Source organism: Lolium perenne, chromosome 2 (assembly GCF_019359855.2).
Source record: "Lolium perenne isolate Kyuss_39 chromosome 2, Kyuss_2.0, whole genome shotgun sequence".
In the NCBI taxonomy this organism is placed as follows: domain Eukaryota; kingdom Viridiplantae; phylum Streptophyta; class Magnoliopsida; order Poales; family Poaceae; genus Lolium; species Lolium perenne.
The window spans coordinates 49,817,002-49,839,373 of record NC_067245.2 but is presented as its reverse complement, the minus strand read 5'-3'; the positions used below and the strand labels follow the sequence as shown (position 1 = coordinate 49,839,373).

Below are 22,372 nucleotides of genomic sequence, written 5' to 3'. Positions count from 1 at the left end.
GCCCATTTGCACTCCTCTTGACCTACCGAAATTTACTCCACGATATAACTGGCCATCATATCACGACCTCCTTCAGCCGCCGCCAGATCTCGCCACGTCTCTCGCCGCCACAGCTCGCCACGTCTCTCTCCGGCGAGACTTGTAAGACTCTCGCTCCGCGTCGAGACCAAGGATGGCGCCTACTAGTGGAGTACGTAAATAACATGTATATCTCGCGATCGATCGTTGTTTCCGATTTGTAATCTTTCTTCATATTTTTTGCAGTGTCCAGTTTGCTTTGACAAGAAGGGGATGTGCGGCGGAGGGGGAATCGCGTTAGGTTTTTTCGTGCAAACACTACAAGAGGGTTTTGAGGAGAAGACGGTACATGCACTTGTAAGTTTAAAATTCATTCAGATGTTTTATTAATTCACCGCCACATCAAAGTTTAACACGTGATCCTAGTAGTTATTGCTAGTTTAGTAATATTATTCAGATGTGTGTAATAATTGTTGGTCACCATATGTATTAACCGCTTATTTATGGTTGAGTTTTAGGATAGTTGTGATAACTTTTACGTTCATATGAGTTTTACGATAGTTGTAGCTGTTAGAGATAGAGGTATCGGTAGTTCAGTCCTATACCAATAGAAGTTCAGATATGTGCTGATAGAAGTTCAGATATGTGCTGATAGAAGTCCTAGATCTGAGACTCGGTGATTATCCGAGTAGACGCATAATTCTACCTGATCATTAGATTTTACAGTAGCTACATGCAATTCATCATTCTTCAAGGTCCTAATATGACACGATGTGTAACATTCACATGTTTCTATCTTATTGAATTTTCAGAATAGTTAACTTACTTTTGTATTAACTCTACTGAATTTAGGTCATCCCTTGCTACTATAGACCGTATTTCCTTAAGATGTATGGTGTCCAGACCTCCCACGGGACAACTTTTGAAGCTGCACTTAAAACCAAAGATGGCCATGCATTTGTTGTTAATGTTACCAACAGAGCTGGCAGAACCTATATCAACGGAAGATTTTGTAACGAATTTGCTAGAGTGTACAATTTTAAGGTTGGCATGGAGTTAATTTTCAGAGTTAACTCATCTGGTCAGGATACTCTTGTAATAACTGGAACTGAACCACTAATCCATCCAGGTAATTTTCCACCTTTGGACAGAATGATTGATCATATTAATTATTCCATCTTATGTCAGTTATTTTAATTATGCAGCTTACTACCAGTTGTCCCGTACGAAGCGTGACATTGTTGACTCGCTCAAGACTACCGATGGAACAATGATAAATTGGAGGATGATGCATACCGTCATTCTTCAGGTGGACAACTTGGACTACCTTGTTGAGTACCACAATGCTGGAGATTATGATCAAGGAGCACTAGTTGTCCCAATGCTGCATACTCTGAATTGGACAAACAGCGAAAATTACAACAAACACGTGGTAAGCAGTAGATCATATCATTTCATTAACTTTGCGAGCTACATTACGTACAAGTGTTAACTAAACTATGTCTCTACTGTTGGAACAGAAAATCCCTAGCCGTTTGGTTCCTAAAGATATGGAACAATATGGTGCAATCAGTATTGTGTGCCATCCCAAAGATTTTGGTGCGTGCGTCCTACGCAATTTCTTCCGACGATGGTCGTCTCTCGCGTCGGTGGGTGGAAGGAGTTCATGGACAAGGAAAAGCACCTTCAGATGGGTGACAAGATGCTATTCTTGCTTTACCTGGGAATGCAGGGTTTACTTGTTTGCTACCCATGTGCCTCGAAATCGATCCGGAGTAGCTAGTCGCTGATTCATGGTGCCCGTGTGTCCAACTATGCAGCCCCTTTAGGTTTAAATTAAGTTGTAAGACTCTTTATGCGATTGTCGATTTTGCTTCTGTTAAAACAATATTTAGTCATATCGTGCTGCTGGTTGTAATCGTGTCAAGTGTCGATTAATTAAAACCATTGTCAAAGTTATGTTACCGACATGTTGGCTTTTCTTATATATGTCCATATTTTAGCTTATATTAATTTGCTCTTAAACCCTTCTGGATAATTGAATGACAAGTTCGAGATCGTAAACATCTAAATAAGAACATTTCAAATGTTTGGAACAAAACATATAGTTGTATGCATAACATGTTTCTATCAATCTACATCACTATCTTCTTCTGAAGTTTTTCCCTCGTCAGCATGTATGTTCTCTTCCAATATGAGACTATCTTCCTCATTCTCTAGTTCATCTTCGCTCATATCCATGTCAACATTGGGACTATCTTCCTCATTCTCTAGTTCACGAATTGTACGAGCATCATGAATATGTACAACTTCATCAGCACGATGATCATCCTCCTCTGCCTCCACCTCTGCTTCCTCGTCTAGGTTGACAACATCATGAAATGTATGGTCGACTGAACCTTCATCCTCCTGGTATGCGTCTTCATTCCGTACAAATGCATCATCGTTACCATCTTCTAATTCTGGAACATCGTACACGTGTCTATGGCTGAACTTCTGCACCACTTTCCACGGATCACCAAACTTTGTATCCTCCAAATAGAAGCATGTTTCAGCTTGACTGGCCAATATGAATGGTGAATTCTTGAACCATAGGACAGAAGTGTTAACGCTTTTAAAATAACCATCATCTTTTATCTTGGAACCCCTGCCCGCAAGGTCGAACCAGTCGCAACGAAACAAGTACACGGACCTGTCACCGTGCTTGTTAGTCCCGTACTGCAGTTCAAGAACTTCTTGCAGAACACCATAGAACTCGGTCTCATCTGCATCACCAAAAGATCCCTTAGTCGCTACGCCTGAATTTTGAGTCTTCAGGTCTTTATCCCGAGTAAACGTGTGAAACCTCGCACCCTTTACGTTGCAACCAGCGTATACAACTACACGCCGGTCTGGCCCAGCAGCCAGAGACTTCAAATCTTCTGATGCATTGTCCAACTGTCTCACATGGTTTGCAAACCAACCTGCAAACTCTCTCTGAACCGTCTCCTCGATGTCACGCACACCCCTACCTCCCAATTCTTGTCGGAATTCACTGAAACATAGAAAAAACACATATGAAATACAGGACAATTATGTCTGCAACATTGAGAAGTAGTTATTAAAGTGAAGCTAACTACTTACTTGATATAATGTTCTACATCGTCATAGTTGTTCAGCACATACCAAACCATTTTGTCAAATTCCTTGTCAAAATGTTTCAAAATGGATTTCCCAAGACCTTTAGCTCCAACTGAAAATACTTCCATCTCGTCACGATCAGGTTTTCTCCGTATGTCTTGGTTCCTATCATCTTTGTTAAATCTTGTTTATGTGCCATCCTTGAAAAATCTAGAGCAAAAAATCAAACACTCATCAACAATGTAGCCCTCTGCGATAGAACCTTCTGGCCTTGCTTTGTTACGGACCGTAGACTTTAGATAACCTAATCTTCTCTCAACTGGATACATCCAACCATAATGAACAGGACCCCTCAAAAGAGTCTCGTCAGGAAGATGAATAGCTAAGTGCACCATTACATCAAAAAAAGCTGGGGGGAACAGCTTCTCAAGTTTGCATAGGATCACAACAATTTAAACCTTCAATCGATTCAGCACATCAACTTTCAGGGTTTTGGCACACAGCTCCCTAAAAAATCTTCCTAGCTCTGCAATAGCCACATACATTTCCTTAGATGCAATTCCCCTGAGCCCAGCCGGCAACACTCGCTGCAGAAGTATGTGTCTTCATACCGGTAACCTTACAACCATCAATATTCACACATCTTCCCCAGTTTGCGCAATAACCATCTGGGAACCTAGTGTTTGCCAAATACCTACACAAATGTCTCTTCTGTTCCTTCGAAAGCGTCCACAGTGCAGGGGGCTTCGCATAAGTTACTGTTGCATCATCATCATCCTTCACAATTTTCTTCAACCAATACTTCTCCCAGATTTTGAATTTCTTCAAATCAATTCTAGCACTAAAAATGTCCTTATTCCTGCCCTCAAGTTCAAGTAGTGTACCAACAATATTGTCACATATGTTCTTCTCAATATGCATCACATCTAAGTTGTGAGCTAACTTAAGTTCTGGCCAGTACGGTAGATGATGTAAGCTGACTTTCAGGTGCCATGTTGGTTCACCGGGTACAGTTGCACGCTTCCGCTTTCTACTTATTGGATTTTTCCCATGTTCAAAATCCTTAACCCTTTCTACCTTCTCAGCTACCTCTTTGGGTGTGTACTTCCTTGGTGGATCTCTAGTCTCAGTTTTACCATTGAAAAGTCTGCTTCTCCTGTATGGGTGACTTTTATCAAGAAATCGCCGATGCCCAATATATCCAATTTTGTTTTTCAAAGATTCATAGCAAGGATTCTCATCGCAATGCACACACGCATGAAATCCTCTTGTGCTTCGGCCTGACATAGTGGCATATCCAGGATAATCATGAATAGACCAAAGAAACGCAGCATGCAACGGGAAATATTCCTCTGTGCATGCATCAAATGTCTGCACACCACTCCATAGCTGCATCATATCTTTTATCAGTGGCTGCATAAATACATGAAAATCTTTCCCCGGGGAATACTTTCCGGGGATTAGCAATGTCATCATGTAATTCGATTGATCCATGCACATCCATGGTGGGAAGTTGTAAGGAATGACAAAAACAGGCCACATACTGTAAGGATTACTCATACTTCCAAAGGGACTGAAGCCGTCTGTGGCAAAACCTAGTCTTATGTTACGAGGATCTTTAGCAAACCAATGAAACTTGGCATCAAAGTGCTTCCATGCCTCACCATCAGCAGGGTGCCTCAGTACATTGGGCTCATCAACCCTCTTCTCTTTGTGCCATCTAGTATGTGTCTACATTTCCTTTTTAACAAATAGTCTCTGCAACCTTTTAATTATAGGAAAGTACCTTAACACCTTGTGAGGGATTTTCTTTTTTGTAGTAGGGTCTCTATATCTTGATAATCCACAAACATGGCAGTGCGTATCGTCCTTGTGATCTCCCCAAAATAAAGAACAATCAAACTTGCATACATGAATTGTCTCATAACCAAGCCCAACATCAGAAAGAACACTCTTAGCATCAGCATATGATTTGGGAAAGTCCACACGTGGCAAAGCTGTACGTAAAAGCTGAAGTAAGAGATCAAATCCTCTGTTTGTTATCCGGCTGTATGATTTGACATGAAGGAGCTTAATAATGAACGACAACCTAGTGAAAGTGGTGCATCCCTCATGAAGTTCTTTTTTGGCTGACTCAATTAGATTAGCATAAATATTTGGCAGGTTAGGACCTTTATTTCCAGACTTCTGCAGTTCATCGATCATACTAGACGAATCATCAACATAACAATCACCATTGTCTTCCTCTTCATCATTGTCACTATCATACGCACCATCATCGTTTCTATCCCGCCCTTCGTCATCACTAAAACCTTCCCCATGTCTAGTCCATCTTGTATACGTCATGGACATACCTGAACAATTGCAGTGATCCTCGACTGTTTTTATATCCTGACGTATCAGATTTAGGCAGTCCTTGCAAGGGCACAAGATTGGTTCATCTGTATTGTCCAAGTGTTCTCGCGCAAACTTGATGAAATCCCTAACACCTGCCATGTACTTTGTTGTGAACTTCTGGGTGCCATCAGTTATCCAACTTCGATCCATTGCCTACAATTCAGTTAAGAATATGCCAACATTCTTCAGAACAGATCTTGACAACTGATTAAAAAATCTAGACCTAGCGAACAATCAGGAGAACTCACCGATGATGCGTCTCGCCGCCTCCACAATGGAGCCTTCACGGATTTCTTCTCACCTCGACGAGAACCCTAGTCGATTCGACTGTTAACAAGATCACCTAGATAGGCCGTGTCTGCTAGCGGCGCGACTTAAACGAGGCACCCGCAGCCGACATAAATATTAATAAGGAAATTATTATGTCGTAACATCTACATCACACCATTGAAATAAATATGTAGAATAGACTAGTTACGGATCCAGATCAAAACTCCATATCTACCTTAGCGGTAACACTCCGCGTCGGTCACATCAAAGCCCTGGTTCGATTCTTCCAAAACACAATTTTTACTTAATTAAATATGTTCCTGACAAGTGGATCACGCATGATATATAAAACTAATAACATTTAATAAAGTAACTTAGTATTATTTACCTGCTATGTGGGTCCGTTGTATATGCAAATCACGGTTTACATACACCACGAATCTTTGATTTCGTCACCTATTAACAGACACGATGGAAGCCCTTCCCGGTTGGGTAATGGGTGACGATTTTCTGTTGACGAAAAATCATACCGTCAAGCATTACCTTAAATGCATGACGGAAGATGAATTCGTCACCTATAAGGACACATCCATGACGGTATGCATTTTTGTCACCAGGGTTTTCGTCAACAAATATCCCATTTCTTGTAGTGGGAGATAGTCCCCGCTCTCAAAACAATATCTTCAATAAGACCATTACCAGGCACAACCAATTAAGACCGGACCTTGGATTTTCACCCTGAAAGTTAGGACTTTGAACTTCACCTGTGCAGCATGTGCTCACATTGTTCTAAAGTACATACGTATATATGTGCTTGCATGGTTTCCCTGCCATGGGGCAGGGCTGCATTTTTTAAACGGTTTTGCTATGTCTCAGTCAACTGAGATTTTCTTAAGTCTAAGTCACTTACAAAAATGTGTGCTTTGAGTTGCACTTTTCTGTTAAAAAAGTGCAATTGCACTTTTCTGATAGAAATGTGCAACTGAACCGAGTTGCACTTTTTTTTGAACTGTAGTTGCACTTTTCTGAGTTGACTGAGACTTAAGAAAATCTCAGTCAACTGAGACATAGCCACACCCTTTTTTAAAATTCTTTCACTACTATTGGAGTCAGTTTTACTTCTGAGCCGAGTGAGGTTGCATATTATTTGAGTCGGGTGGTTTTAGGTCAACTGGCTCTGATAATATGGTATTAGAGTCCGGTTGTTTTTTTAGCTGACTAAGGCCTTACGTTTAGAGACGGTTTTTGTAAGCCGGTTCCAAAACTCATGTTATTAGAGACCATGGCTTAGAGCCGGATTGAGAAACCGGCTCCGGGCTGTGTATAAGAACCATCTCTAATACCTGGTTTTGTACTAGTGGTCGTTTTGCTCGGTACCTGTGGACTACTTTTGTCAAAACATGCATGAAATTCTTTTATTTTGACTTTATGATGTTGCCATACCATTGCAATCATGGTGCCATACCATTGCCATCATATGCTTTTACCATGTCATGCTTTAGCAGTCAATAGTGGTCTCAGTCAGCATTCCAAAATTATAATCATACTTCAATACTTGAGCACGTCAGATCAATTTGAAAACATTGTCAATGTTCAGATAGTGAACACTTCAGATATCACTAGTTGTGTCCACGATGCAGAGGATATACCTGTAAACGGACACGTCGGCGGCCCACCAAATGCCGTTTGTGGCCTTTTAAGCTGAACGGGACTCTGCCAGAGGAGCATATGCATATGTTTTTTCTTGGGACTGCCTATACAGCAGCTAGCTGTTTTCCAATTCGTAAACAGGCACTTTTTCTGGACCAACCAAATGAAGACAGCGCTGTCTTGTGAACATAACAAAGAGCAACACTCAGTTTAATGAAAAATGTGTCTGTTTCATTAACATAAACAGACAGATTTTGAGTTACAGGCTGTTTTTGTGTCCGATGCCAGCAAAACAGCCCACGAAAAATGCAACCAGCTTAACGTTACAAACGAAACATGAAAACTCAGCTCGTGCATGACCCTACAAGGCCCAAAACAGTTGTCCGGCCGTCTTCTTCAGCAAGCAAACACCTCCCGTGCTCCAGCCATTCGCTGCTCCTCTCAGGATCCAGATCGACAGGATCCTACCCCAAAACAATGGACGAAAGAGAAATACAACACCGTACAAGAAGAAAGGACATGAATTTTCGCAAGAAACCCTACTTCCACTTGGAGATGCTGTACACCCAACGGTATGGTCCCGATCTTCTTAACAACTGAAACACAAAAGTTTCACTGTCAGCAGTTTTATCGTTTGATGTATGTAGTTGCATACCTTGATCTGAAAACTAACACTAATTACGATGCACTCTTATTCAAGTTTTACTTCCCCTATTACAGAGAAACACTTAAGTTACTTTTGGAACCAACTGAAATGTGAATCTACAAGTGCTTTTGACAACATCCAGGTAGGAAAATGTTGCATGATCATATAAGACTGATAACCCAAAACTCTCTTTTAAAAGTAATAGTGCACTAGGCCACTTGCCTTTTCCTTCTATTGCATTAGGAACAACTTTTCAAATCTACAAACATAGGAACAGAGACAGAGCAACATCACATAAATGTAAACGAGAGACATCATCAGAGAGGTAGAAGTACAATCGGATAGAGATGTACCTTGAAGAGGAGTACATTGGCTGCTGAAAACCAGGCGCCGAAGATGAGGAACTAGGTCAGTACGTCAGATTGGATCTCGACGTCTAGGAATACAGGGGTGAAAAAGAATACATAGTTAGTGATTTAGTTAATGAAATACTACGAAACCCACGATCAAAGAACATTAGGTTGGCATACAGAGATGAGTGTCAGAACTAACATAGACGTAAAATGAGAGAGCATACTCAGAGAGGTGTAAGTAGCATCGGATAGGGATGTGCCTAGACTAGGAGTGCATGGGCTGCTGAAAGCAACTGATACAAAGCTGTCCGAAGATGAGCAACTAGGTCAGTAGGTTGGATTGGATCTCGACATCTAGGAATACATATGTGAAAAAGAAATACATAGTAAGTGATTGAGATAATGAAATACTACAAAAAGCAGGATTAAAAACACATTGCGTAGGCAAAAATGAATAGCTATATAAATGAGCAATGTATAATGACAGATAGAGAGCTACCTAGATGATATTCGCAGCTACTGATGTTGGCACCTGATCCATGCTGGACGGGAGATGAGTAGCTACATCCTTAGGTCCAAAGTTGATCTGTGCTAGAAAAATAGGGGTTAAAAGGAAATGTTGGCACCTGATTCATGCCGACGGAGATGAGTTGGTACGACCTTAGGTCCGAATGAATCTAGTAAGTGAGGAAGAAACATGGGTTAAGAAGAAAATGTTCGCACCTGATTCATGCACGGACGGAGATGAGCTGCTACAACCTTACACACAAGCGAGCGAGCAAGCATCCACACGAGCATCTGAACTCTGAAATCAACAAATGAAGCATTTAATAAAAAGAAGGAATGAATGAAACGTGGATGACATAGAGAAAGATAACTAAAGAACTAATGGCATGCATAAGGGAGGACTGAAGAAAGAAGGACTGGCACCTGAGGGAATTAAGAAAACAGAGAAATAAATTAAGAATGAATGAATGAACGAAGAAAGAAAGAAACTGACAAAGAGCATCTGAACTCTGAAATCGAAGAAACAATTAGGGGCCAAGACTAATGAAATAGAAACTGAAAAATGAAAGAGTGAAGGAACTAAGAACGATGGAAGGGACATACAATGGGCTGCTACAAAATGAATGAAGAAAAATGATCAATGAAAACTAAGAATAATGAGTCACTAAATAAATGAAAACTAGAAATGAAGGATTAATAAAGATAGAATTAGTTTATATTTTCATGACTTGACTAAAAAGTTGATGAACTGAACACTGAAGAATGAGAAGCCGAAAATGAGGGACAATGCAAAACTAAACTAAAATAGGGAGTGAAAAATGAGAGACTGGGAGACTGAGACAATTCATGGACTACCGCTGCTCTAACTGAGGGTCTCACAAACTAAACGAATTATATTCTGAAAAAGTGAAGACTGAAGTACAAACTGAAGAGTGACTGAACTACTAACTGAAAATGAAAGATAGATGATGGACAAAATGAATGAATGAAATGCTAAAACAATGAAAGATAGATGGAATAAGAAATACTTTTATCGCTGCATCTAATTCATGATATATATTCTTTTCTTGCAGGGGATAAATGGTGGAAATACAATTGCACAAATGAATGACGACTTATTATTAAAGGTACTATTTAAAAAAACAGATAGCATATTCAGAAAATACAGTCGTAGGAAGCCCTTTTTCTTCTAGTATTTACTTTCACAAAAATACTTTTATGCGCTAAACAGAATTATCAAAATACAAATTGCAGCACACATTTTCATGCATGGCGTTGCTAAGGGGCGACCTGGATATACGCTGCAAATCGGAAATTGCAAATATCAGGTAAGTACTACTAAGCTCTCAAAAATAATGAACAAATCTATATTTAATTTTGCATATACAAAATAGAAGATGTAAAATAACAAAATATACTCTAGGGAGATATCCGGAGTTTATCATCACCAGCCAATGATGACAATACATGGTGTCTAGCTACTGAAAGAATCCAAAATGAACTACAAGCAAGAAACAAAGCAGGAAGATTCATATTTGAGGATCAAAAACATCAATATATATCTCATGTAAGCTATTTCATTAACACAATTAGAAATACTTATCATATTCGAAATGCATATGACTACAACATGCTCACATTACAAACTTATGCACGGAACCTAATTAATGGATGATGAAGGACCATCTGCAACGTCGAACATATACTCACTTGGAAGAAGCTGATGATAATCCATGGGGCTCAACTATGTTTGATGACATGCATCTGGATGAGTTAAGAAAAAAAAAAGGCCAACAGTGTCTACGGCAAAAAAATATAGTACAAAAACAAATAAGTAATCAATAAAAATTAAATTAATTACTTGAGAATGTTATCATGTTAGGTTGCTGAAGAAGATGACGAAGAAGATGAAGAACATAACCATGATTTTGATCATTCTTGGAACCTGGATAAAAGGAGTGCAGACATTGGTCAACATGATGATCCAAGAAAGATAAATCTGAATCGCCTGATGAAAACCAAGAAAAGGAGGTGAAGAACATAACTGAACAAGCCGTGGAGAAATTTTAGATAATGATGCACAAGATACTGAACAAGATGCTACAAATGGTACTGCACAAGATGAGTCAGCAGTAAGTTCTGATATTATGCCTGAGATAGGAATGCAATTTAAATCAAGGGAGGATGCCCAACAATACCTCAGCGTGTAATCTTTTGCTGCTGGATTTTCCATTGTTGTTGTTTCCTTCTACCGGACTAGTGGCAAGAGAAGGAAAAACAAGATCATAAGAGCAACAATAAAGTGCAGTAGGCATGGACACAACACAGAAACAAAAAAATGAACAGGTTGTAGCGCAGAGACAAACAACCCAACATCATACGGATTCCTCATAAGAGAACAAAGAAATACGACTCAGTCTTAAACTAAATTCACAACCCAACTTCATCTAGCCAAATACATGGGCATCTACAAAAGAAATCAAACACAACAATTTATATAGCTATTCTCTCTGCATTTAGAACATATACAACATTGTATAGCATTTACATATGTATAATCCTCTCAAAATTAACCCCAGAACGCCCAAAAATATCTGCAGCTACTCTCAGCACAGATGAACACATTCAGGTCAAACTAACAAATCTAGCTACCTATCTCCAACTACAAATCGACAATATCCCAAATGCCCTAGATCATCTGCAAGGAGCTCCAACCCAGATGAACAGATTTAGACCAAACACTACCTAAAACGTCCAATAAATCGAGCACTACATCACGCATAAGCAGAGGTACTACACATGCGAAGCATCAACAACAGCTGATGCGGCTCCAAAACCAACTCACAGCTGATGCGGCTCTACAAAAAAGAGAAGGTCAAATCTCTACAATAGCATCTGAGCAGTCCAATCTCAAGCGATCCCTGCAGCGAAACACAAAAGGCAACAGCCTAACACCCGCGTCCTCGCATCATTTTCTTGCCTACCTGGTTTCCCTCCTCCGCGTTCCCTCCTCCTGGTGACCCCGGAGCAGTCACGGACGACAGAGGCGTGCTAGGATCCGTCCACCCCCATTAGAGAACACAAATCAAGAGGACATGGGAACAAGCAATTACCCATCACGATGGCGGGAACTAGGACTTCTGCGCTCGCGAATCGGCGACCTCTTCCCCGGTGGACGACGAAGAACATGAGGAACCGAACACCTCCCCCCATTGCACCTTCCGCCGGCTGCGGCGTAGCAGCACTCCCCGCTCTGGTGCAGACCGATGCAGGCCAAGCAGGGTGCGCCGCCGCTGCAGCCGCCGACCCCTCCAACACCAGTCGAGCTAGTTGCGGCTTCGCCGAATCCTACTCCGCCATTCCTCCGCCTCCCCGCAGACTCCGACAGAATAAATGAAAGGAAAATGAAATTTCAAAAATCACACTGAAAAGGAAAGTCGGGGGAGTGCGGGGAGACTCAACGGGGCACAAAGTAGAAGCTAGATAGAGATGCACCAAGATTGGTGAATACATCGGACGGCCAAAAAGGTAGCTGTTTCCCAATTGTAAAACAGCTAGCTGTTTAATAGGAAAAGTGTTTTTCTTTGACGTGACGGAGCAGGAGTTCGCACTCTTATCGTTGATGAACATGTCAGCGAGCTGGTAGTTGAATAACTAACAGTGGACTTAATCAGCAAATCAGCATCGCAAACAAACATTCATACTTCAATACTTGAGCTCTACTTGCAAACATCATCACCATGCAGTACAGTCAACACTTTCAGATGCAGAGGAACCCACTATCCATATGCTTTCTCTTTCACATGATGGAGCAGGAGTTTGCGTTCTCGTCGTTGAACATGTCGGTGAGCTCGTCGTGCTGCCTGCTAACCTGGCTGTAGCCGGGCTCGGCCCTCCTGACGTAGCCGGCCGGGGCCCGCTTGTCATAGGTGCCGGCGACGTAGGGCTGGCTGACTTGGCTGTACGGCACGTAGGGCCATATCTCGACCTTCTTGCCCGTGGACCGCGCCTTCTTCAGCACCTTGCTCTCCTCCGCGTAGCCTACCACCGTCACCTTCTGCTGCTTCCTGTTGATGTCCACTGATCGCACCCCTGGAATCACAAAGCTCGTAATTAGATCGAGTTCTAAATCCCCGTAATGTGATGTCAATTTCATTGGTTTGTACATATCTGGTGCAGCTTTTGAATGCTTTGGGTTCAGATGTAACTAAAGATGCAAAATTAGCAGAGCCCATCTGGTGCAGGCTTTGAATGCATAAAGCATGTTTGAAGAACATTCGTGATATTTAGTCCATGTGTTTATGTTCAGTAAGGACATGGTGCTAGAGTTCTCCAAGCAAGCTAAAGCCTCCCTCTGGGAAATTTACTTCAATTCATTGTCCTACATGCAATACGCCCTGAATATATTTTCTTGTATAAATGGCATTCTAGTGAGGCCACGAAAATTTCGTCAGAGAAGTCCTACTCACATCTCTAACAAGATTAATGTTTCGCATACTTATAGCCTTATTATAGGACTTCTTTTTACATCAAATATAAGTAAACCTAGAGTACATGCAATATTTTCAGAGCATATTGTTACAGTTGATATGTGCGCAGATTAAAGGAAGAAAAACTCTGTTATTGTGCATTTGTGCTTTAGGGAAGGAAAACCCTGTTATTATCTGTTCTCGTAACTAGCTGAGCAGAGGAGCAGAGATAGAGGTGGAAACTTTCAAGGAGTTGAGAACACAGGTCATGATTTGTTCAAGAGCTAACACAACAAGTTTCGGTTTATATGCTAGCGATATGAATCAGTTCTCGGTCCAAATGTTCTCAATCAGAAACGATTTCCTGTTTCAAGTGAGCCTGCAACTAATGTTTCAGACAGTTCAGTTCTACTCGTATCATACTACTACATGCTTTTGTTAAGACTTCTTTTTAATCGAAGCGCAAGTACAAATCCAGCTCAAACCATATTGTAAAAACGTAAAATGTGGTGCAGCAAGATGAACTACGATGCGTGCACATGCCTTGTTCGCTCTTCTAAGAAGACGAGCAGAGAGAGGCTGAGGTCGAACCTTTCATGTGGGAGAGTGCGTTCTTGACCTTGCGCTCGCACCCCTCGCAGTCCATGGCGACCTTGAGCTCCACCGTCCGCATCTGCCTCCTCTTCCTCCTCCTGTCGTAGCCGTGGCCTTCACCACCCCCAAACATCTCAGACAGGAACTCCAAGGTGCGTCCCAATCCCATTGCTGCAAGCTCTCTCTCTCTCTCTCTCTCTCTCTCTCTCTCTCTCTCTCTCTCTCTCTCTCTCTCTCTCTCTCCCAATCTCTCAACAACTACACCAGCAAGACTCAAGAAGATGGAGAAGAAGTTTTAAAGAACCAAGAAGACCCCCTGACGACCAAAGATATGATACGAGGCAGTATGAGAGGGAGGAAGCTGCTCTTTATATGCTATTTATGCTGTGTGTGTGTGCAGCAGCTGCGTGTCCTGCTCCTTGCGCAGTGACAACAGAGCCTTGGAAAAGGACTATGGGATACCTTTTTCCCTCCTCTCGCAGCAGTGGTTGCGCTTGATGTGAACCAGGAAATCAATGATGTGAGGAAAGGGAGAGGACAAGAGCTGCCAAGGAAATCAATGTCTTGTGCAAGCAAGAGATGGTTCTCGCTCGGGAGCCACAGTGGCCTAGCCTGTCTAGCTATGGCCTGCCCTCCTGTCTTGTGCAACCATGTGTGCACCAGTGCATGCATGCAACCTCCTTGGTGAAGCCTTTGGAAAAGCGCATAGCCAGGACAAGGTGCACAAAAGCTAGACGAGAGAAAGGCCGCTCTGAGCTTCTGAAGTGTAATTAAGTGCAGACGCAGAAAGGTTTTCAGGGACAAGATTGGAGGAGAAAAACAATAAACCCAGAAAATAATGGCACTGTTCTATAATGATAATGGGCTAATGTTACTGTGCTTGGCTTAAGATATTTCTTGCAAAGTTGCAAGAGTGTACCTGCTCTGTCGCTGCATAAGTGCAATGTGAGGGGGAAGAGGATAGGAGCGACAGAGCAAGAGTGTACCACTCACCAGCTTGCGAGTTACCGATAGAATTTATTTACAGGCGGTAGGTCTGGGACACGGGCAGCACGCCATCGACCAGGAGGCGCGTCCCTGTCGAATTCAGCGTCGCGCATGTCGACGAATGGTTGGTGAGTCGAGACGAGACGACGACGCCCATGTCCTGCTGCTGCTTCTGCTGGTTCCTATCGTCGACGGTTGCGTGCTCGGTTTCATGGGCACCATCCACGACGAGGGAGTGGCACTGGCATTGCTGCTCTGCTCTCATCTTCTCTGCGCCGGCCCCAACTTTCTGAATGTTTTTACGTGGGTTGAAAAATGCGTTGGGAACAACATACTATTAGAAAGCTTTGTAGCTTTGGGTTGCCGCTAATGGTGCGGGGCCTGTGACGATGGAATCATCTGCAGTTGGCCGAGATGTATCAGTGCTAAAATTGCTGGCCAACAAACCAATTATTGGCAACAATGTCAGGCGTCAACAGAGTTCAGGCTACATGGTAGTACACTATACCCGATCATTGCAATGCACCATCATTGGTATCAGTCGCAAAGGAGCAATATGCCCAACAGGAGACCGTGGGGGCTGTCAAACAGACGGCGCCAAACTGTGTTTCTGGATTTTTATGGGTTTTAGTTCGTGATCGAGCATGGTTTATCTTTGCCTTTCTGCTGCTCTCTTGTGGTTCCGAACAAACGGCATATCATCATTCATTGCGCTGAACAATAGTGCTAGGACCATCTACCATTGTTCAGCAGGTCAAAGAGATAGACAACACAAAATACAAGAGTCGTCTTTCACCACGGTGTCGTCGACAACAAATTCCAAGAAGCAGGAGAGCAGAGCAGAGCGTCGGAGAAACTGAGAGAAAGCCAGGGGAGGGTAGATAGGTTTGCGAATTGACTCCATACCAACCGTGATGGCAACCAACAAATGCGCCCAAAAACCAACACGTAGTAGGATCACATCGCTAGCTCTGCGGTTGCGCCTTTCTCGAAAGGATCAGATCGGTGCGCCCACGAGTGGACGCAACTGGCAAAATATCACATTACATTGCCATCTACAATACATTTCACCAGCAGATAGTTTATGAAGTTGGCAAAAAGATCTTGCTGGGGCAACAGCAATATCTAAGGGGCACTCCTGTGTCTAAACTCTAAACATATCACGCCAAGTGGTTCCATGATGTCGACAAGCTTGACAGGGGAAAAGGGGCGGGAAAACGAACAGTGATCATATGTGACAGCCTATTGCAATCCCATCGCAGACTAGCTTACCAATATTACCGTCAGTCTAAAAGCGGTAGACATGTCCTGGACTCCTGGGCTTGGGAGCTGTCACGCACTGCACTGGTGTTTGATATTTGATACAGGGAACTGGCGCAATAATATGATACTACCACTGAAGCAACAGTACATGACAAAGTCGCCCTCTATGTGCAATCTGGATTATACAAGATAAACAAGAACATTTGTCAAGTTACCAGCAGCCAGCAACATGTTAGCAATCAAGCGAACAATTGCAGTAGAACAGCTTTGTCCACAGAGCACTTGCAAAAAAACTGTGGCTGCTTTCATTCACAAATTATTGCTACCCGGATACGGTGCTGTAAGACCCTTCCGGTGCATTCCTTTTCCAAACCATCGTTTTTCAACCAACATGTCAAAAAGGAGCTGGTTTTGCGCAAAACATACCCATTAAGCTACACATCACTGAAAATAATGCGAGGGGAGACTGGGACGGCTACAAACTGAAGAAAATTTCTGCCGAAAATTTCTTGCACTGAGAGATGCAGTGGCATAGTCTGTCTGAGTGGTGAAAGTTGGAACGGTTAGGTTCTCCCATTCCGATAGCAGTGCCCCCAGTGGCGGTGACTGATCCGAATGAAGAGTCAAGCGAAAGAAGACCTACTCCTATATAAGAGCTTTGACGCCCATAGCCTGCATGTCACGCAACCGCCAAACTGCGTAATACGATTCTTCTTCTGGGACCTCGTCGCTATCCATGAGTTGCATCGCCCACTGATAATAGACAGTCCGGATGGTATCCTAGCATAATTCAAAACAAAAACAGGTCTATCACTTCATCTAATTACAAATATGGACTACAATGTCACCTGTCAATTAAGAGACATTATATGCCTTTACAGTTTAAACCGGTTAAGGGGGTGCAGTGCAGGCAATCATGTATGCTTAGTCCTCATCCATACTTTCGAGCATCCACATTTATAAATAAATAAAAAGAGCTTAAACCTACGACCTTAATTCAACAAACTGCTGGCTATAAAACTCTAACACGAGAACTGACAGAAACATCTATGAAATACTAGTCAAGTCCAAGTTCAAGTATTGGAGACAGCATGAACTGACAGAAACGTCTATGAAATACTAGTCAAGTCCAAGTTCAAGTTCAAGCTTTTAACAAATTGTGCCACTATAGCAGAATTTTCAAGCAAAACAAATCCATGCACAAATAAATTTGATCAAGCATGGAGTCAGTATAAGAATACATGTAAAAAGCCAGCAATTGCTGAATTAACAACGGAGCTAGCATATATGAGCCTACCACACATCAAAAATACATAAACACAAAAAGGAAGTTACATAACCTACCTGTCCTCCTTCAGTTACTTCTCCTTCTCTATCACGAATACAATGAATCTCCTGTGTTTGGAACTGAAACGGAGTTTTGGAAACAAGATACACTGTAAGCAGAACAGATAACAAAAATGAAACAAAAAGCAAAACAATCAACCTGTACTAAGCACTTACCACTACCAAAATGATGGGTGCAGATCCCAACATCTTTGTTTCCTTTACATCAGCATCTGAAATGTGCAGAATCTGCAAAAACAATGGAAATTCACAAATATAAATCTTTAAAACTAAATGTGCATGCTATTACGCAGCTTGTGTTAGTAGTCCAGCTTAGGAGCAATAAACTGTAGTGTTGTGAACACCATATATAGTTTGTATGAGTGAACTAAAATCTAGAGAGGGGCTGGCTGCATTTACATAGAAATCTAAGAAAACTGTAGATGCACATTGACTTACTTTGTGGTCAAAAAACATGCCTTGTGTTGCATATGCGTTCCTCTCTCCTGTGCAGCGTTCAAGCATTTCCTTGGTGCAATACTTTTTTAAAGTCTTCACATCACCCTGAACAATAACAGATAATTTTGGATGATAAATCGCCAAGAATATCTACCAATGTGCACATTATTTTCATATATAGTAGTATTAGACAGCATATAGTGAATAATTTCGCACCACTTTCTTACATAAGTTAACGAGTATAATAATAAAAAGAAGAAACAACCAGATCAAAAGCTGGTGGGATCAAACTATAAACGCGACAGACAAGCAGCAACAAAGAAGCTTCAGTAGCATTCTCATCAACTCATCTACATGATGTGGGGTGTATGGAAAGAAAATAAACCAAAGGATTTTCAAGAGCAGGGCAAAGAGCGCAAGGATTTAAGAAAAAAATGGGCAGCGACAGAGGGATCCCCTCCTTGAGTGGGATCATGAATCATTCAGTTCAAACTTCGTGAGAGTATTGCCGTGAGGCAAATTTGTTCTTGTAAATCTTTGTGACTTTGTTTTCCAAGTTTACCTTTGAATATGCAGTAAGAACAGGCTAGACAAAGACAAGAAGAGCACATGATTATTTTTTTTCTTAGCTAGACAAAGTTTACCTTTGAATATCCAGTAAGAACAGGCTTGATCATGTCTTGAACATCACCAAGAAAATCAGATAATGAAAAGGATCTGTGGACGAAATGGTAGAATATAATTCAGAAACATTCAGAAACCTCTGAAAGTAAAGTTGCATGTCTTACGGGTCTCGTCGCCGAATTTCCTTGAAAGATTCTGCAGTAGCGGTCTCTTCAAAAATAGTTTCATTAATACTGCATGGAAGGAATAAAGACAAGTAAGAAGAGAATCATTGGATAAATTATATACGACCAAATAAACAGAAAACATATCAAGTGTTTTAAAACAGCAAGAATAGATAGTCGCATTAGGTTTGAATCTATATTTGTATGAATACGTAGAAGCACGGCTGAATGTTGCTACCATGAATGCACTTGGCAGTTACCATGCATGGCTTAAAAAAACAGAAAGTAATGTTCTAAGTGCAGAAATAAATAGCATCATTAGTCAAGGTTGAACCAAGCAAAGTTAATATAATGAAGTGCAATCATTAAAAAAAAGAAACAATGTGCTAAATGCAGAAATAAATAGCATATATAATCGAGGTTGAAACAAACAAAGTTTATAATGAAGTGCAATCGTACTCTTGAATTTTCTGAACTACTGGATGGTCACTCGTCTCCCATCTTTCTCGGACATCCTCAGCTACCTGCATTTGCAAGTGCAGAACATAAAAGTCAATACACATGACCCACAGTTTAATAGAAAATAAAAAAAAAAACATTAACTTTAAAGCGTTCTGATGATACCTCTTGTCCCTTGGTTACAACAGGTTTGGTGTACTTATTCACTCTCTTGTAGACTGGATGACCTTGCATCTTTATACAGAGAAAAAAGGTTTTTAGATGGTAGACTCGTGTGGAAAAAATAGGAGGTAACTTCAGAGGTCCCCTCTTAAGATACCTTATTCTTGAGTGCTTCCCATTTTTCACCCAATACTGACTTCTTTGTTGGCACAAAAACTATTTCAGTTCTTGTGCTCTTCTCTACAGCAGCAGAAGCACGCCTGGCAAGATTTTTCTTCTTTCTGCTAGAGCCAGAGCTTAGCTCATCTTTGACAATTTCATATCCCTGCTTAGCTAAAGTTGAGACTCTCGTGTCCCGTAATTTTGCAAATGCACCGGATACAACTGGTGAAGCCGCTGACAATGTTGACCTCAGTTTATTAAACAGTATATAGCTACTTGTGGCATCTTGGGATTTGTCATCTGAATGTGAGGACGCCTCAGTTTTCCCGTGTTTTGAAGTTCCAGCTGAACCTTCTGTGAAGCTTGAAGTTTCTTCTTTTCCAAGTCCAAAGCTTTCCTTCACCTGTAAAGATATCCACCACGTCACTAAAACCTTGTTCGGCAAAAAGCACCATCCATATTGGATTTACTGATATTTCTTTATATTATCACTACCTCTTCTGTAGCAGCAGATATTTTTTCCTTAACATTCGCAGTAACCTACAAAGGAACAACCCAAAATTCTGAGCATGGAACAGAAAAAGAAATGAATAGAGCATGGTTTGATCGGTCATCTTTAATGAAGAATCATGGTTGACTCACCTTTTTAGATGTCGCCTCAGCTTCAGCCAAAACATCATCAACGCTCTTGGAAACTGTCTCAGCCGTTTTCTTAGTTCTGCATAACGCATTAGATAATATCATAATAATGTTCAAGTAAACCAAGAGAAAATCTGGAACTTATTACATACAAAGGTATAGTTCAATGTACTGCTATATGTACACAAGTCGAGATGAAAGAAGTGCATTCTTTTTTATCCACTTATCATACCTCACTTTGAGATCTTCCTTGACCACACCAAGTTTCTCACTGAACTCCTTCATGGATTTCTGGAATTCAGGATTACTGCAGTTGAAACATTGGAGTAATAAGCAAAATGAAAAAGAAAAGAACACATTTCAGTATTGCACAATCATCATGGGTCACCACGATAGTATATAACCAAAGGCACGAGGTGCAGCAATTGTTATACACACTGCTAAAATGGTTTAATTTTCCTTTTGGTTGTGGTGGTACCATGGTAGTGAAGACCATAGAGAGTAAACTTTACCTGTTAGCCTCACCCTTGAGCTGCTTTGAGAACTCGTTGAAAACACTTAGATTCCGATTGTTCAAATGTCTATAGCCGGAAAGAGCTTGCGCATTGCCATTCGTTGCCTGTACCATGTTAAGGAGCAGATGGCAGTAAGTAAATGGCATGCAGTAATACATAACACGATGGATGAATACAGTGTGAAAATGAAGTGTGTAAGTAATAAAACCCAGTAATATAACAAGCATTTTTTCATACTGAAGAAGCAAAAGGACGGAACACTTATATGACAATTACAACTGATTAGTAAATTACTCCTCCGTCATCGTACCATAGAGATATTTACTGGTGTGAAGTGTTAATCAACTTACAGTGCCCACATATGTATTGAACTAAGCACATACGACATGAACAACAAGCAAAAGGCTCATCTTTTGTTTGCCGAAACCATAAATATTTATCACATGCCTTTTGCCTCCCTAACAACTTCAATCCATGGTGGATTGGTGGTAGCTATTATGTCACAGCATATGGAACATCCTCATATGCTGTATCTAGATAAATGAAATGCACACGGTTCGGCTGAAGCACACGGCACGCCGCTCATTATACTACCTTCTGTCGCGTGCAAAGATAAAACAATAGCGGGGAACACATATGCACTAGCTAAAACCGCAATCTTGATCTCATCGAAACACCCTACTATATTTCCCGAGTGCACTAAAACTGCAATTTTTCGCTCCACCCCAGCACCCTGCAGTTGCATCCACCGCCAACAAATAATAACTAGCCAAACTGGACAGGTTGCAGCAAGAAACTGCCGCGGAAATACCAGTATTCCAGCCGTACTACAAGTCATCCACCCGCCCCTCTCTAGCAATCGACCCAATGCCCCTAGGAGAATCGAACTCACCAATCGCAGCGCGGCCACCGACGAGGGGCGTCTCAGAGCCCGGAGCAGCGCCGACGTCGCCATCTCTGGAGCAGAAGCAGGTCACGGCGATGGAGCGGTAGGATCCCTGCGGCCTCTTCGAGCGGCGGCGGCGGCTCGCCGGAGGTGAAGGGGCAGGGAGGAGGGGGTAGATGGAGGTAGGGCTGGAGAGGCGCCGGGGAAGGAAGTGAGCGGCGCTGCCGGCCCCGGCCGCCGCGACTGGTAGGGCTAGGGGGACGTCGCCGCCGCCGCCGCGCGTCTGTTTGGGTTTGGGGGAGAAGAAAGCTGCGGCAGGAAGAGAGAGAGAGAGAGAGAGAGAGAGAGGGAGGCCCGACTAATTTTAGGATGGGAAAGTTTTAGGGGAAAATAAAGAAAAATAAGAGTCGGGAGGGGGCTAATTGTAATTGACACGTCAGAATATTATGATGTTTTCTTGGGAGGAAAGCTGAGCCTGGATTTGAACCAAACCCATCGTGGTCACTGGTGAGAGCATAGTTGTCAATCATTAATCTACTACTATGTGATCATATTTTTTTTTTGAACCAGGAACGACCCCGAAGGGCCTAGATGCTGCTCATTAATATCAACCGTGCGGTACAAAGTACAAAGAGGTCCACAGAAGATACAATAAAAAAGAACCAGACCCCCATAAGTGCAGAAAGGACCCTAAAGAAAAAA

At 41.9% G+C, this 22,372-nt stretch overlaps 2 protein-coding genes across 10 annotated transcripts; both read right to left on the bottom strand.

Moving 5' to 3' along the window:
* Positions 1–7,664: 7,664 nt before the first annotated feature.
* On the bottom strand, positions 7,665–14,392 carry LOC127332086 (heavy metal-associated isoprenylated plant protein 23). 9 transcript variants are annotated; one of them, XM_071826006.1, is made up of 10 exons: positions 14,022–14,392; positions 11,160–13,053; positions 11,007–11,073; positions 10,823–10,906; positions 10,672–10,725; positions 9,178–9,259; positions 8,954–9,040; positions 8,654–8,808; positions 8,455–8,537; positions 7,665–8,051 (listed from the first exon to the last, which is right to left on the bottom strand). In XM_071826006.1, the coding sequence occupies exons 1-2, from the start codon at positions 14,191–14,193 to the stop codon at positions 12,761–12,763; spliced, it is 465 nt and encodes a 154-aa protein (XP_071682107.1). In that variant the 5' UTR covers positions 14,194–14,392; the 3' UTR covers positions 7,665–8,051; positions 8,455–8,537; positions 8,654–8,808; positions 8,954–9,040; positions 9,178–9,259; positions 10,672–10,725; positions 10,823–10,906; positions 11,007–11,073; positions 11,160–12,760. The 9 variants fall into 9 exon arrangements, with proteins under 9 accessions (XP_071682107.1, XP_071682106.1, XP_071682105.1 ...); XM_071826005.1 differs by having other exon boundaries at positions 8,654–8,758; XM_071826004.1 differs by having other exon boundaries at positions 8,679–8,758.
* A 2,168-nt stretch (positions 14,393–16,560) lies between these two features.
* Positions 16,561–22,007, bottom strand: LOC127332076 (mitochondrial import inner membrane translocase subunit TIM44-2). Its single transcript, XM_051358323.2, has 14 exons — positions 21,677–22,007; positions 20,782–20,888; positions 20,502–20,576; positions 20,273–20,348; positions 20,126–20,170; positions 19,626–20,033; positions 19,472–19,540; positions 19,307–19,371; positions 18,848–18,916; positions 18,704–18,776; positions 18,060–18,164; positions 17,778–17,849; positions 17,619–17,681; positions 16,561–17,054 (listed from the first exon to the last, which is right to left on the bottom strand). The coding sequence occupies exons 1-14, from the start codon at positions 21,737–21,739 to the stop codon at positions 16,920–16,922; spliced, it is 1,425 nt and encodes a 474-aa protein (XP_051214283.1). The 5' UTR covers positions 21,740–22,007; the 3' UTR covers positions 16,561–16,919.
* Between the last annotated feature and the right edge of the window lie 365 nt (positions 22,008–22,372).